We start from the raw sequence: 15,527 nt of genomic DNA, 5'->3' as shown, positions 1-15,527 counted from the left end.
ATGTGTTCCGGCTCATTTCTGTGCAGAAATGATTGCAGCAGTGTCTAACACATATTTTCTTTCATGCGAAACCTCAAAGTATGGTGTACCAGGTCCATATGAGTACCGGGAAACCGCTTTGCATGCATTTTTCATGATGAAAAAAGGATCTGGGCAGCATCTGGAAATGGAAGAGTTAAAAAAAATTTCCAAACGCAAATGCTTATAAACGCGGTTAGCCACATTTACAAGTGTTTGGCGTTTGAAAAGCTGATAAAAAAAATCTACTCCTGAATGAAAGTTTGGTGCGTTCAAATAAATGACTGTCAACTCAACTGCCTGTAAACGACGATGTGGACACGGACACATAGGAAAACATTAGGGAGAGTTCAGGGGCTGCTAAAAAAACGAAGAAAAGCTCCTAAATGTGAGTTTATCAGCTGCAGTGTACATGGAGCATTAGAGTCTGGTTGCATAGGATAGCATTTTGAGAGTTAAAACAGGTAGGGAGGAGGCAGCATAACAAATACCCTCTGAAAAGCACTCCACCACAGATCACTTTTCAGAGGGGCTGCAATAATAGCTGCACATGTGAACAAGCATTAATAAAGTCATGGTGTGTTTGCCTATTATACATTTTTAAAATTAATTTTCCTATTTGTTGATTTGATTTGTATACAGCTTGGTTCGTAATACACAGACCCCCTATTAATAAGATATGTCACTTAATTAAGAACTCATTTACGCTGTTGAGTTTTATGTTGAAATGCAAGTGTCTTGGTTGTCCATATTACATATAATGTCTGTTCTTGTAGCTCACTATACATATTACAATCAGAGCATACGATTACTGTACAATCGTCTTTAGATTTACCTAAACTATGTAATAGGAGGACCTACCTAATCTATCCTGTCCATTTCTTTCCAATGAGGTAGTATGCTGCACTGCTACTTGTTGCTAAGACCACATTCACACAGGTGTACCTATCTGTACCCCCATACAGAGGGCTGTCTCTGCCAGTATGGGATGCACGGATGTTCCACGCATGTACATGCAGGCAGTCCCATTCATATTTACTGGGACGCAGCAGCTGGTCCCAATATGACAGCCATGCAGGTGCATGTCTCCAAACGCAGGCAGGGCCATGGACAAGGGGGTACCACCAGTCCTCCTGTACGGGGCCCAGGCCAGCAGGGGTGAATTGGATATGGGCAGGGAGGGTGATCGGCACTGTGCATTGGGGGGGGGGGGGCAAATGCTGGAATGGATCCCCTGTGTGGTTCTCTGCAGCAGCTGAAAGATGGGGCTTCTCCCCTCCCTCCCGCTGGTGTTCAGCTGCTGCAGGGAGAGCCATACAGGGGATCCGTTCCAGTAATTTATTTATTTATTTCAGGTACTTATATAGCGCTGTCAATTTACGCAGCACTTTACATATATATTGTACATTCACATCAGTCCTTAACCCTCAAGGGGTATACAATCTAAGGTCCCTAACTCACATTCATACATACACATACTAGGGACAATTTAGACAGGATCCAATTAACCTACCAGCATGTCTTTTGGAGTGTGGGAGGAAACCGGAGTACCTGGAGGAAACCCACGCAGGCACAGGTAATTGTCCCTCATCAACACACCCATCGCCCTCATCAACACACCCATCGCCCTCCCTGTGCACCATAAGTTTCCCCCTGCTGCCCCGGCCCCCCACCGCCACACTGCTGCCAGCTTCCCTCCTCCCCTTACCATCGGCAGCTGCAAGCACACAATAGGATCCTTCAGGATGGAGAGTGAGAGAAAGGTCCGGTAAAGACGTCACATTTACCAGCACTTTCCTATACTGAATGAATACAAAGAGTGATCAGTACCGATCACTTACTGTGTTCATTCATAACCAAATCATAGTAAACTGTGTTTTTATTGAGGGGGGGGGCTTGTTAGGTTGGCTGTATAGGGCCCTGAACACAGGCATTGTAAAAAGTGTCAGGTTACATAGTTAGTCTGGCTGAAAAAAAACAAAAGTCCATCCAGTTCAACCATTAAAAAAAAAATGTATGGTGAGTCTATCTCCGCACTGCACGGCATCTTTAAAAATACAATTTGTCCAATTTTGGTACAGCAGGAGGCTCATAGAAATCCATAGCAACACATCAGATCTCATATAATGCAGTTTTGCTGCACTGACAACAGATATTAAGGCCTGGTTCACACCTATGCATTTTTCAGTTCTTTTTCAGTTTTTCAGAAACGCATGACAGTCCATTTAATATGGCTTCCTGTGGGTCATGTTCACATCCGTGCATTTTTCCACCAGTACGTTTTTTGGAAAAGGTCAGCAACTTTTTTTCTGCAGTAGATTGAATTTTTGGTGCAATAGACTTCAATGGAATTTGAAGCATTTTTTTTTTTTTTATGGCAATAGGAAAGTATTGAGTGCGTCTTTAATGCGACACTGGCACGCAAGTCGCATCAAAGTCACAGTAAAGTAGTGCAGGAACATTTCCAATGTCGCAGTGACTTTGAGAAGGTTCTGCACTACTTTGATGTGACTATGAGTGCCAGAGAGTGTAAAGTCGCATCAGGTTAGACTTAATGGAAATGCATCAAAATGCAGTCCTTGTGTTTTGATGCATTTCTGCTGAATTTTTGCTGGTTTCTCCTGCAAGACAACAGACACCTCCCAAAACCGAGACATTTCCAAAAAACGGAAAAATGCTTTTGAAAAAAAAAAACGCAAAACGCATCGCGAATAATACTCAAGCTCAACCTACATAGGTGTGTATCAGGCTTAATGGAAATGCATATAAAACACAGTTCCTGCATTTTTGATGCCTTTCTGCTGATTTCTCCTGCAAGACAACAGACACCTCCCAAAACCACAAACCACACCGTGAAAAAATCATCAACTGCAACCTGCATATGTATGTACCAGGCCTAATAGGCCTTGGTCAGTGGCTGCTACATTCAAAAATACACATCAGTGTACATCAAAATGCACAAAACGAACACTTGTTGATGCATAAAAACACACCTGCTTAACACTACAAAAAAACAAAACCACACCTATACACACACATGAAACCCAATTCACACTAATTGCATGCTAAAATGCTCCATTTTAGCTTTTAGCTGGCGTCCGTTTTGCCAGGGATGGGGGGAGGGTGCGATGCGCTGTGTCAGAACACTGTTTACAGTTTTTTTTATAACTTTATTTAGAGCCGCCCACCTGAACAAGGAGATTGAGCTACTGAGGGCTGTAAACATGCCATAGCTGTGATGATTTGCTTCACATCTGTAGCAAAATGAAACCCCGTTTGGGGCCACAACCACCCTGCAACTGTGTGCATCCGCATTTTCAGTGTCAAAACAGGTGGTATACTTGTCATAACAGGCTGCCATTGCTGACTTTTGAAAAATCCTAATTACTTGGCTGTCATGCAGACCTGGCTTGCCTGATGACGTGGAACAAGTATGGAGATAATTTATTCCGACCTTTCTCGGAACTTCCTGCTCTGCTTACTTGTTCCAGGTCCATCACAGAAAGTATTGAAGCCAGAGGCCAAAAGTCAAAGGGCCAGCCAGTCATTGAGCATTTTCAGGAGGAATGGCAGACCCTGTATTTCTCTCAAGACGGTTGTACTTGAAGCAGCAACAGTGCAGGGTCACTTTAAATGTGCTCCAGGACCTATGACATGAAGCAGCTACAGGACTGTATTACTTTCTACTTCCATGTACACTGTCTAGGTTTAGCAGAAAGGCTTTGTTGTTTTGGGGGTTTATTTTATTCAGAGGCTGGGTAGTGATTTCACCTTAGGACAGGCTAGGAGGCTCTACAAGTCAAGGCTTCTGGAGCCCTCCCACCCTTCCAGAAACTCAGAGAACTTTCTGGAAGAGGAGTGGAAGTCGAGATTTGCATGTTTAAGGGAACTTGGCCAATCCCCAGATAGGAGGCCTTGACGGGAGATGACCAAGGACAACCCTTAAATGTGGAAGAGCCTGAGCAGCAGGGGAGTTGGGTGGAAGATGGACTGAAAGGAAGGCTGGAATGTGAAGCCTGGGAGGGGGCCCCAGGGAGGGGAGCCTACCTACAGGCTGGTTGCTGGACAGAAGGATCTCTACTGTCCTGCCATCTCCTAGGGAGGACAGCCTGTCAGCCGGAAAGGGACAAGCCCAGAAAAAGGCCTGAAAGCAGCTTCAACCCACCAAGCTAACAGGACAGGACAGTGTGAGTACTCTTACATCCCCTGGGCCAGATAAAGGGAGAGGGCAATCAGGTGCAAGACCTAGCTAGTTCTCACCCGGGACTACGTAACTGTTTGATCTTGGAATACCTTGCCCAAGGATACCCTCAGTGCAGCTGGGTGAAGAAGAAGGAATATTCTGGGGTCTCAGGAGGTACACCAAGGGGACTTCAGTACTCCTTAAAAGAGACACTGCTATATTTTTCAGATCCACATTTTTATACAGAGTACAGGTTACTAAGAAGTATGTCTTCAAGTTTGCAGTTCCTTGGGCATCCCATATGCCACTAAACCCCAACCAAGTTGTTAACTCCCTAATAAAAACAACTAAAAACCAATTCAAGGACTGTTTACTGACTGGAAATGTTGAAAATGCATGTTACCTGGCTCTGCAGAGGTTAGGGGGACCCAAACAAATCCAGCAGCTCCTGAGGGGGTAGTGCTGCATAGGTAACGTTTTAGATTGCTGTGGGTTTCAGTGATGTCACTGTGGTACAACATTGTTGCTTCTGGGAATAAGATGTCACTGAGTGTTCTACACTGAAACTTGGCTTTTCATATAATGTGCACATCATTTGACAAGTTCCCTTTACAGATTTAGTAGGTGTATAGTAGTGCTGGACCAATCACAGTTGGGGTTTGTTTAAAATAATTCCATAAAATCACTTCTCCTTTGGGGAGGTTGATCTACAATGAAGGCTTAGTAGAGAGGTAACCCAGTTGTGGTGCTTAGGCTGTTGCTTTTCTGTTCAGTCAGCTGACCGTTCCTACAGACATTCCATTTATGAGTTCAGTTAGGAGCAGGGGCGGATTGACCATTTGGAAACTCGGGCACTGCCCGAGGGCCTGGGGTCAGTAGGGGACCCCATGAGATGCACCTGGTACCTTTTTCATAGGCTTTTTTGAGTTTGGGCAAGGACACAGGGGCCCCATGATCCCCTATTGCCCGGGGCCCCATGAGTTGTCAGTCCGCCCCTGGTTAGGAGTTTCTGCTAGAAGTAGTCAAAAAGCTTGAAGATGACTTGAAAAGTTTATAGTATAAAATGCAACAAACACGTTTCTGTGAAGAGCCACTCCCTTCTTCAGGGCTTAATATTAAAGAAGAACTTCACCAAGATTTATTTTCAAAATTATAAGTCAGTAGCTACAAATACTGTAAGTGCTGACTTTTAAAAAAATCATGTACTCACCAGACCATGGTTTCCGGTCTGTGAACAAAAAAGGGAGGGGAAGAAAGGGTGCAAAACCATAGTGTAGTATAATGAGCAAAAGAATTGTATTAAAACAACAATGGTTCTACTCACAGGGCAACCAACACATGGGGAAGCATGACAGCAAAGTGGAAAGATGTGGGTTCACATTCCAAACAATCATCATGGAGGGAACAATGGACAGCGTTTGAACTGCTGTCAGGAACCCAGCCAGGTGGAATGGGGAAAGTGCCTCGGGATCCTGCACTCTGACTCAACCAATTCCCACAATGAGGTCACCACTGGAGCAGCAAATCAGGGTGCATTTCAAGGTGACCACCTCTTCCTCAGCTCTTAGGAACAGAGGTCCAAGAACAAAATCCAAGTAGATACAAGACTCAAATTCAGAAACCTGAAGGGCTTGGAGCAAATAATAAGGCAGGACTTAGGTGTAGGGGCCACATGACAGGGTTGAAAGAGCGCCAGAATGCTTTAGGGTTAAAGAAAGAGAAGATAAGAAGGTGACTGGTCTTAGGTGACTGGTGATTGAGGTCTCAGATAGGAGCTGGTTGGGACATTGGCAATCTCAGGCCAACCAGTGTCCAAAGTGCTTCCCACCTTTCTACCATTACATTTTAGTCTGTGATGGTCTTTGAAGGTGGTCCATTGTTGAGACTCTGGATCAATGCTGAAGGTCTTTTTTTTTTTTTTTTTTTTTGTGGTCCTATTGTTGAGACCCGCGATTGATGGGTATTCCATGGAAGGTTTCTGTAATTGTGTCTGAGCATGGCTGGGAACCTACCAAGTTACAGAACTGGGGTTGCAGCTACAGGACTCTGGTTGGATGTTTCCTTCTGGTGCCTTCAAGGACCATCAACCATCCTTTTTTTTCTGTTAATTGCTATTTTATTGGACTACTTCTTGTAATAAGGGGCTGCCATGGTCAACAAATCCTAATTTTGTGTGCTCTCGGTTTATTCTACATGTAGTAAACTTGGGACTTGTCTTAGTGGTAGCAGTGGTGGTCTCTCTCTGGAACGCCCTTGTTGTGTAATATGCAGATCTAAACGAAACAAAACCTATTCCTCCATCTTGAATCTATAATAATGTTCTTTTTTATAGGAGCTTTTGAGCCGGACGTCTCTTGAAACCCAAAAGCTGGGCCTGATGGACGAGGTCTCAAACTTAAAGATAAAGCTGGTTGGTTTGGAAAAAGAGAAGACCGACTATGAAGATTCCCATAACAAGGCAGAGGTTAGTGCACGCTCCTACACACACATACTTGCTGACGTATGATATATACACACGGACATCTGTTGGGCTTTGCTTGATTAGAGTTTTGTGAACTTGTTACTGGACCCCTTCTGTACCTCACGTCAGCCACGGTGGTGTCACTCTGTGTATGTGAACATATTCCCAGAGCTTGGGTTCAGCTCCATCCGAATAATTCCCTCCATACATATTAATTCAAAGTATACTTATCACAGAGGCAATTCTGCTATTGTTGACCTCTGTATGAAAATGCTAGTTGCTTTGCTGTCTCTGGATGTTCTATTTTTTCTCTTTTACTCACCCAGGACAACCACTCAGCAAGGCGATCAGAGAAAAGTCAAAACACATGATATGCACATGTGTACTGAGCGTGTGTCTCAGATCAGGGAGCCAGACACCTAGCATTTTCAGAGGGGGGGCAGCAAGACAACTCTCTCATTTATTTATTTCAGGTACTTCTATGGCGCTGTCAATTTACGCAGTGCTTTACCTATATATTGTATTGTGTCTACTGGGACGCAGCAGCTACACGGACACAGCCGATGGTCCCAATATGACAGCCATGCAAGTGCATGTCTCCAAACGCAGGCAGGGCCATGGACAAGGGGGTACCACCAGTGCTCCTGTACGGGGCCCAGGCCAGCACGGGTGAATCGGATGTGGGCAGGGAGGGTGATCAGCACTGTGCATTGAGGGGGCAATTACTGGAACGGATCCCCTGTGTGGTTCTCTGCAGCAGCTGAAAGTTGGAGCTTCTCCTCTCCCTCCTGCTGGCTTTCAGCTGCTGCAGAGAGAGCCATACAGGGGATCCGTTCCAGTAATTTATTTATTTCTTTCAGGTACTTATATAGCGCCGTCAATTTACGCAGCACTTTACATATATATTGTACATTCCCATCAGTCCCTAACCCTCAAGGGGTGTACAATCTAAGGTCCCTAACTCACATTCATACATACACATACTAGGGACAATTTAGACAGGAAACAGTTAACCTACCAGTATGTCTTTGAAGTGTGGGAGGAAACCGGCGTACATAGAGGAAACCCACGCAGGCACAAGGAGAACATGCAAACTCCAGGCAGGTGATGCTGTGGTGGGTTTCCTTTAAAATGGATGTCTAAGAAAAACAAAAAACAAAAATATATTCTGTACAGCTCTGCAACGCATGCCTATTCCTCAGTGATAAAAATCAAATTTCTAACTTTCTGCACCTCACAACTGCACCTCACTAAAGAAACCTCTGCTGCACTGAAATTACAAGAAGTGTTGTCAGTCCTGTCAACTTTTGCTGGATTACAGAACACTTTGCCCTCTTTTTACCACTATAATTTAAGGGGGAGGTGTTCTGTAATCAAACAGGGTACGACTAGCAAAACTGCAGCAGAGGCAGTGTTGTCAGCTCCAACGGGAGTTATGAGTGCACAGGATTTTTGGCAGGATCAATTAATATACTTGCAGTGTTTTTAAAGAAATAAGACACAGGGAAATGTGCTTGTATTGCAGAGATGTACTAAATATGATTTATTTTTTCCCAGATATACATTTTAGGCATCGGGTACCTTCTTTTATTTGACATAGACTTTTTACATAGAGTTTCTGACTTGAAAGTCAGTGCAGAATCGTAGAGCTGGATAGCAGATAGCTCAGCCATACACTGCTGCAACTTTAATTGCATATATATATATATATATATATATATATATATATATATATATATATATATATATATATATATATCGTTTCCTGCATATACAACATGATTTCAGTGAAAAAATGAAAGTTAAGAGTAATGCCGGCCATACATAGGTCGAAATTCGACCGATTTTTGTTGTCCAAAAATTTGCCGATTTTCGCTGTTAGTGGGTCAATGGCACCGACCGATTTTTGTGGTTCCTCCCATTTTCGGTGATCAGGCATGTTGGAAAATTTGTGAAAAACGACAGATTTTTGACTCAATGATGGTCAAATCGTACGGTCGTTTTTCCGAAAAGGATATGCACATGAGCCGAGACCTGGAAGCAACAGAAGTTTCGCCTGTTATATGGGGTGAACTTTATGACTTGGTCGGCCGATTTTCAAAATCATTGATGGCACCATCGGATTACCGAGCGAACGACGTGTTCGATTTTCGGACTAAAAATCGTTCAAAATTCGACCCATGTATGGTCTGCATAACTCCACTTTGTTGAGAAAAAAAACATTCCCTTCTGACTAATCCATGTGCATTGCAGGGATTGTAACAAACTTTGTTGCAGATTTTGGTATTCTGAAGACATAGCTGTTTGTTTGTATGTGTCCATGTGCAGAGTGAATCTGTATGGGAATGGTTTTATAATTATCAATCAGCTGCTGCACTTGCAGGGCTCTGGGGAAAGTGGCAGGGTCTGCATCCCTTTAGACATGATATCCCTTTGGGAGTATCTCACCAAATATGACATTTTTGTTGCAGGGGATGATGAAATCTGACTTGTATCTTAGTGAAGACTTCTAGGAAAATCAGTGAGCCAATCACACAAACTGGAAATGACATTTTCAGGGGGCGTTCTGTACACCATCTGTGTACAGAACACCCCCGGGTAGCCATATTGCATTGCGTTGTACATAAAATTACAGAGCTGCAAATTGAAAGAACGGTACTTTTCAATAACATTCTATTACAATATGACTTGAGTCACAATTGTATACGCTATATTTATTCATTACAGGTACTTATATAACACCATCAATTAACGCAGCGCTTTTCATATATATATATTGTACATTCACAGGAGTCCCTAACCCTCAAGGAGCTGAAAATCTAAGAACCCTAATGCACATTCATACATACACATATTAGGGCTAATGTAGACAGGAGCCAATTAACCTACCAACATGTCTTTGGAGTGTAGGAGGAAACTGGAGTACCCAGAGGAAACCCACACAGGCACAGGGAGAACATGCAAACTCCATGTATGTAGTGTCGTGGTTGGGATTCAAACTGATGACCCTAGTGCTGCCAGGTGGAAGTGCTAACCACTTAGCCACAGCTATATATATTTTTTTCTATTTGCTCTTTTTTTCCCATAAAGGAGGAGTTACCCTTTAAATAGACATAACAAATAACTACATTACATCAATCCAATATAAATTTAGTAAAACAAAAACATACTAATTGGCTGATAGTCTTTTTTTTCTGCTTGCAGCAGTCGATCAGAATACTTATTTCATTTTTACCTAATGAAAGTATTCTACAATTATTAGCATTTGCCGTAATGACTTCATCTGTTGGTTCAAATGGAGTTGTGGACTGCTAAGGGTTAATAAAAGGTAATTCAACTCAGACTGGCTGCTTGGCTCCTTTCCTCGCTAGCTACAGACACCCAATCCTGGGTCCATTTTACAAGTTAATCGGTTCCTGACCACTCTATAGCAGAACTGCAGCCACAGTGCGGCAGGGCTGTGCAAAATTACGTGTATATATACATGATTTTTGCATTTCTGGGTAGGAGGCATGCGCATGCGCTACCATTGGGGTTATAAATATCGATCAACGGGTCCCGGCCAGAGATTCCCCGCAGGCACCCGGCGATCGCCGAGGAACAGTGACAGGGGAGCAGTCTGTATGTAAACAACACAGATCTCTCCCCTGTTAGCACCAACATGCTGCTTTGTATTGCTCTGCATAACAGAGCAATACAAAGCAGCATGTTTCCCTAGCAAAACATACACAGCAAAACAGCACACAGTAAACCCTTTGATCGCCCCAGGTGTTAACCCCTTCTTGTACAGTGTCAGTGCTTTTTGTTAGCACTGATTACTTTATTGGTGTCACTGGGGATGTCAGTTCCCCCCAGTGTCAGAGTGCCCGCCGCAGTCCTGCTAAAAGTCGCTGATCACCGCCATTACTAGTATAAATAAAAGTTCCAGTATATATATACACACCACCATTTGTAAATGCTATCACTTTTACGTAAACTAATTAATTTACACATATTGGGATTTTTTTTTTTAGCAAAGACATGTAGCAGAATACATTTTGGCCTAAATTTATGATGAAATTGAATTTTTAAAATATTTTTACTGGATATGTCTTATAACAAAAAGTCAAAATAAAAAAACATACTAATTGGCTGATAGGAATCTTTTTTTTTTTAAAATGCACAGGCGATCAAATACCACCGAAAGAAAGCTCTATTTGTGGGAAAAAAAGGACATTTATTTATTTCAGGTACTTATATAGCGCTCTCAATTTACGCAGCGCGTTACATATATATTGTACATTCCCATCAGTCCCTAACCCTCAAGGGGCGTACAATCTAAGGGCCCTAACTTACATTCATACATACACATACTAGGGCCAATTTAGACAGAAGCCAATTAACCTACCAGCATGTCTTTGGAGTGTGGGAGAAAGCCGGAGTACACGGAGGAAACCCACGCAGGCACAGGGAGAATATGCAAACTCCAGGCAGGTGGTGCCGTGGTTGGGATAAATTTCATTTGGGTGCAGCGTTGCATGACTGTTCAATTGTAAGATAAAGTGGGGAAGAAACTGGAGTACCCGGAGGAAACCCACACAGGCACAGGGAGAACATGCAAACTCCAGGCAGGTGGTGCCGTGGTTGGGATAAATTTCATTTGGGTGCAGCGTTACATGACTGTGCAATTGTCAGATAAAGTGGGGAGGAAACCGGAGTACCCGAAGGAAACCCACGCAGGCACAGGGAGAACATGCAAACTCCAGGCAGGTGGTGCCGTGGTTGGGATAAATTTCATTTGGGTGCAGCGTTGCATGACTGTGCAATTGTCAGATAAAGTATGGCCTGGTCAGGAAGGGGGGTAAATCCTCTGGTGGGCAAGTGGTTAAAGAAATGGGTTCAATTTAACCAGTTATGGGTGGATCAGTGATTTAAAGCTCAACCAATAGCTGAACAGAAACATGAATAACATAGGGAGGGATTGTAAAGCTGCTAGAAAATCAAGTGTGCAGAAAATTGTGATCTGTCCACCAACCTTGGTTTACTCTATGGCTGCATAGCGTAAGGAGATTGACAACCTTTGATTTTAATTTTCAGCTTTCATATTGCAACTTGTCAGATTTTAGGCACTGGCTGATCTGAAAAGTGACTTTTGAAGGAATAAGTAAGTGACATAAAGGGTATTTTTTATCTGTTTCACTGGAGTAGTTCTTTGATGTGATCAGGCCATGCAGCAGGTGCTTGTTTGTATTCACATCCGGCATGCTTTGCAGTCCCAGCCAGGGGCGGACTGACCATTTGGAAACTCTGGCACTGCCCGAGGCTCCGGGGTCAGTAGGGGGCCTCATGAGATGCCCCTGGTACCTTTTTTTTCATAGGCTCTTTTGAGTTTGGGCAAGGACACAGGGGCCCCATGATCCCCCATTGCCCGGGGGCCCCATGAGTTGTCAGTCCGCCCCTGGTCCCAGCATATGGAGGATGGTTGGCCTTCATACATGAACCTGCTAGTCTTCCTTGTTGGACAGAATGCAGAGAATGCCGTGCAGTGTACAGGATCCTGCTGAGCCGGGTTATTCATTGAGATCCCTCTCCAGATTGTGGTTACGTCAAGCATGCCCGCCACTTTGCAGCTGTTTAATGCCTTTTATGTGCGAGTTACAAGCTCTCAGCCCTGTAAAGTCCTCTTCTATACCACTTTTCATCAACTTGTCATCTGTCAATGCTATCTTTACATATTCATGCAGGTGTAACCAAAGCTCATTCTCCAAAGACGTTGTGTGCAGGGAAAGTGATATGAATAATAGAGTGGAATGTACATTGCATATGAAACCGGACAGATGTTATTTAAATAAAAATCTGTAGTCTGGGGGGTCATCTACAAGCAACCAACGCTTTGTAAAATATAGTGTCTGGCATATGAGGCTGTGAGGTGCCAGTATGAGATCCGTTATACAGCAAAGACTCATTTGTGTTGAACCCGATGAGATGTTTTAATGCCAGCCATACATGGGTTGAATTCCAAACAAATTTTCTTTAGAAAATCGGAAATTTCGGACATTTTTTTGATTTCATGCCACTGTTTTGATTTTGAAATTCGACCAACCAAAACTATAATTTCATCTCCTGTTGCTATAGAAAATAATTTTTCGTGGCCAAGAATTTTCTGTTCTTCCCAGGTCACAGCTCACGCTCATTTTCTTTTATATTTCTCACACGATTCTCCCATCATTGATTCGAAATTCGTTCGTTATTCAAAAGATTTACAACATGGCCGATCACTCAAATTCGATGGTCACGCAAAAACCGTCCGTTTCTGTGACCCTCAAATGCAGGCCAAAGACGGGTCGAACATCGGCCGATTTTTCAAATGATAACCAAAAAATCGTTCGTTAAGTCGACGTTCCCACCGACGATTCCAAAAATTGGCCGACTAAATCATAAATTTCATCCCATATAACAGCCAAACTTCTGTTCCTTGCAGGTCACGGCTCATGCGCAAATTTTTTATCGTTAAAATAATTGTCTGATTTGGCCATCATTGCCGGGAAAATTGTCCGTTTTTTCCAAATCGGCCGCAAATTTTCCAATATGACCGATAATCTCAAAGTGCAAAAAACCCGAAAACCGGCCGAGTAATTAACCCACTAACAGTGCGAAAATCGGCTGATTTTCGAACCGTCCATGGCTGGCATTATGGTGCAAAATTTGAACGAAAATTCTTAGGAAAGATTTTCGAAAGAAAATTCTTTCGAAATTCGTCCCTTGTATGGCCAGCTTAAATCTATAGATCTCACAACCGACTTGGTGCTCATTCACACTGGTGGTAATGCAGTGGTTGATCACTTTTCAGAGGGCGGTGTAGCAGTAGCTAGCAGGCATTTTTGAAGGTGCTACTGCCGCCTCCTGATACCTGTGTTGTGTATTTTGCTTTGTTTTTTTGTTAACGAATTGTCAATTTAAGCCTTTATGCATGTGTGACGATTTGATAATGCAGGTAACTTTAGTTGTGTAAAGTCGTGTTAAGAACGTGAGTTTTTTTTTAGCGTTTTTGCATTAGCATTTAGCAGCGTTTTTCCGCATTTGTGGTTTTGTTTTTGTTTTTTTGACCCAAAAAAAATTTTTTTTTTTTTTTTTGTCAAAAGTCCAAAAACACCAGTTTGCTGTGTTTTTCAGCGTTAGAGCGTTTTTACAGCTAAAACCCCCTCTAGAAACACACTAGTCCTGGGTTTTTTTAGAGCCAAATATGTTGATTACAGTCTGTGTGCATGGACACATAGGATAACATGCTGGGGAGTTACTAACTGTAGAAAAAAACATCAAAAGCCAAAATCAGCCGCTGTAAAAACGTCCCGTGTGCGTGAGGACTTGCATTGCGGTAGCATTTGGTTCACAGTTGCTGTGTGTCCTCATTGATCCTAATGGCTTCTATCAGACTCTGCAGCACTAGTTAAATATGTTGTGGTTACGAAGCAAAGTCCCTCTGCCAATGTATAGTCCTGTCTGGCTGTAATGATAGAATTTGGGTGGGCTCAGCCACCTGTTTTTCCTGCCCCCCCGGCCATCTTAGGCCTGGTTCACACCAATGCGTTCTTTATTTCTTTTTGCAGAAACTCACTACAGTCCATTTAACATGGTTTCCTATGGGACATGTTCACATCTATGAGTTTTCCAGCCACTGCATTTTTGAAAAGGTCAGGGACTTTTTTTTTTTTTTTTTTTTTTTAAACGCAAAAAGCAGCATTTTGCTACAATAGAGTTCAATAGAGATGCTGCCGAAATGCATGTAGTTTTTTGGGGGGTTTTTTGCCGTGTTTCGTGTTTTTATTCTGCTCAGCAACAAAAAAATTTCCTCTTTAACAAAAAAAAAATATGCTGAAAAAAACACAAAGTAAAAAGCATTGCAAAAACTGATCAAAAGCAAACTGCATTGGTGTGAAACAGGCCTAAAATACAGCCAGTGAACTAGAAGGCACATTGCTCTGCTTGATGCACCTGTCCACCAACATGAAGGATAAACAGAAAAAGTCAGAGAGGTGAGAGGTTCAGTTAGTAAGCTAGCACATGGGGAGCCTTGTCCTGTAAGACATATAGTGTTATACTGTGTGTGTGTGTATGTATGTATATATATATATATATATATATATATATATATATATATATATATATATATATATATATATATATATGTATGTATGTATGTATATATATATATATATATATATATATATATATAATTTATTTTTTTTTTTTTTTTTTTTTCCTTTAATTATTATAAGTATTAAAAGAAAGTATATTTTTTATATATATATATATATATATATATATATATAAAATTTTTAATTTTTATAAATATAAAAAAAAGTATATAATATATATAAATAATAATTAAAAAAATTATAAATCTATCTAAAAAATGTAATTATTATAAATATATATCTAAATATTTAAAAAAAATTTTTATATATATTTATAATTACATTTTTTAGATATATATTTATGTTTTAAATTATTATTTATATATATATATATATATATATATATATATATATATATATATATATATATATATATATATATATATATATATATATATATATTTTTTTTTTTTTTAAATATTTATATATATATTTATAATAATTACATTTTTAGATATATATTTATAATAATTACATTTTTAGATATATATTTATAATAATTACATTTTTAGATATATATTTATAATAATTACATTTTTAGATATATATTTATAATAATTACATTTTTAGATATATATTTATAATGTTTTAAATTATTATTTATATATTAATGATAAAATATATATATTATATATTTTTTTTTATATTTATAAAAATTATATATATATATATATATAAACATTTTCTGCAA

The 15,527-nt window shown here is 41.0% G+C and overlaps 1 protein-coding gene across 13 annotated transcripts in view; it reads left to right on the top strand.

The window, feature by feature from the left end:
- The window catches only part of PPFIBP2 (PPFIB scaffold protein 2), a 297,974-nt gene that overhangs the window by 205,724 nt on the left and 76,723 nt on the right, over window positions 1-15,527 (top strand). For all 13 annotated transcript variants that reach the window (XM_089675856.1, XM_089675858.1, XM_089675855.1 and 10 more), the window contains one exon: window positions 6,534-6,665. In XM_089675856.1, coding sequence (XP_089531982.1) covers window positions 6,534-6,665 — 132 coding nt within the window. The remainder of the gene's footprint in view (window positions 1-6,533; window positions 6,666-15,527) is intronic.

Source organism: Staurois parvus, unplaced genomic scaffold (assembly GCF_062004578.1).
Source record: "Staurois parvus isolate SC_StPar_1 unplaced genomic scaffold, SC_StPar_1.0 ptg000159l, whole genome shotgun sequence".
NCBI classification, from domain to species: Eukaryota; Metazoa; Chordata; class Amphibia; order Anura; family Ranidae; genus Staurois; species Staurois parvus.
Note: the sequence above shows the minus strand (reverse complement) of the source record. Positions and strands in the feature narration are given on the sequence as shown.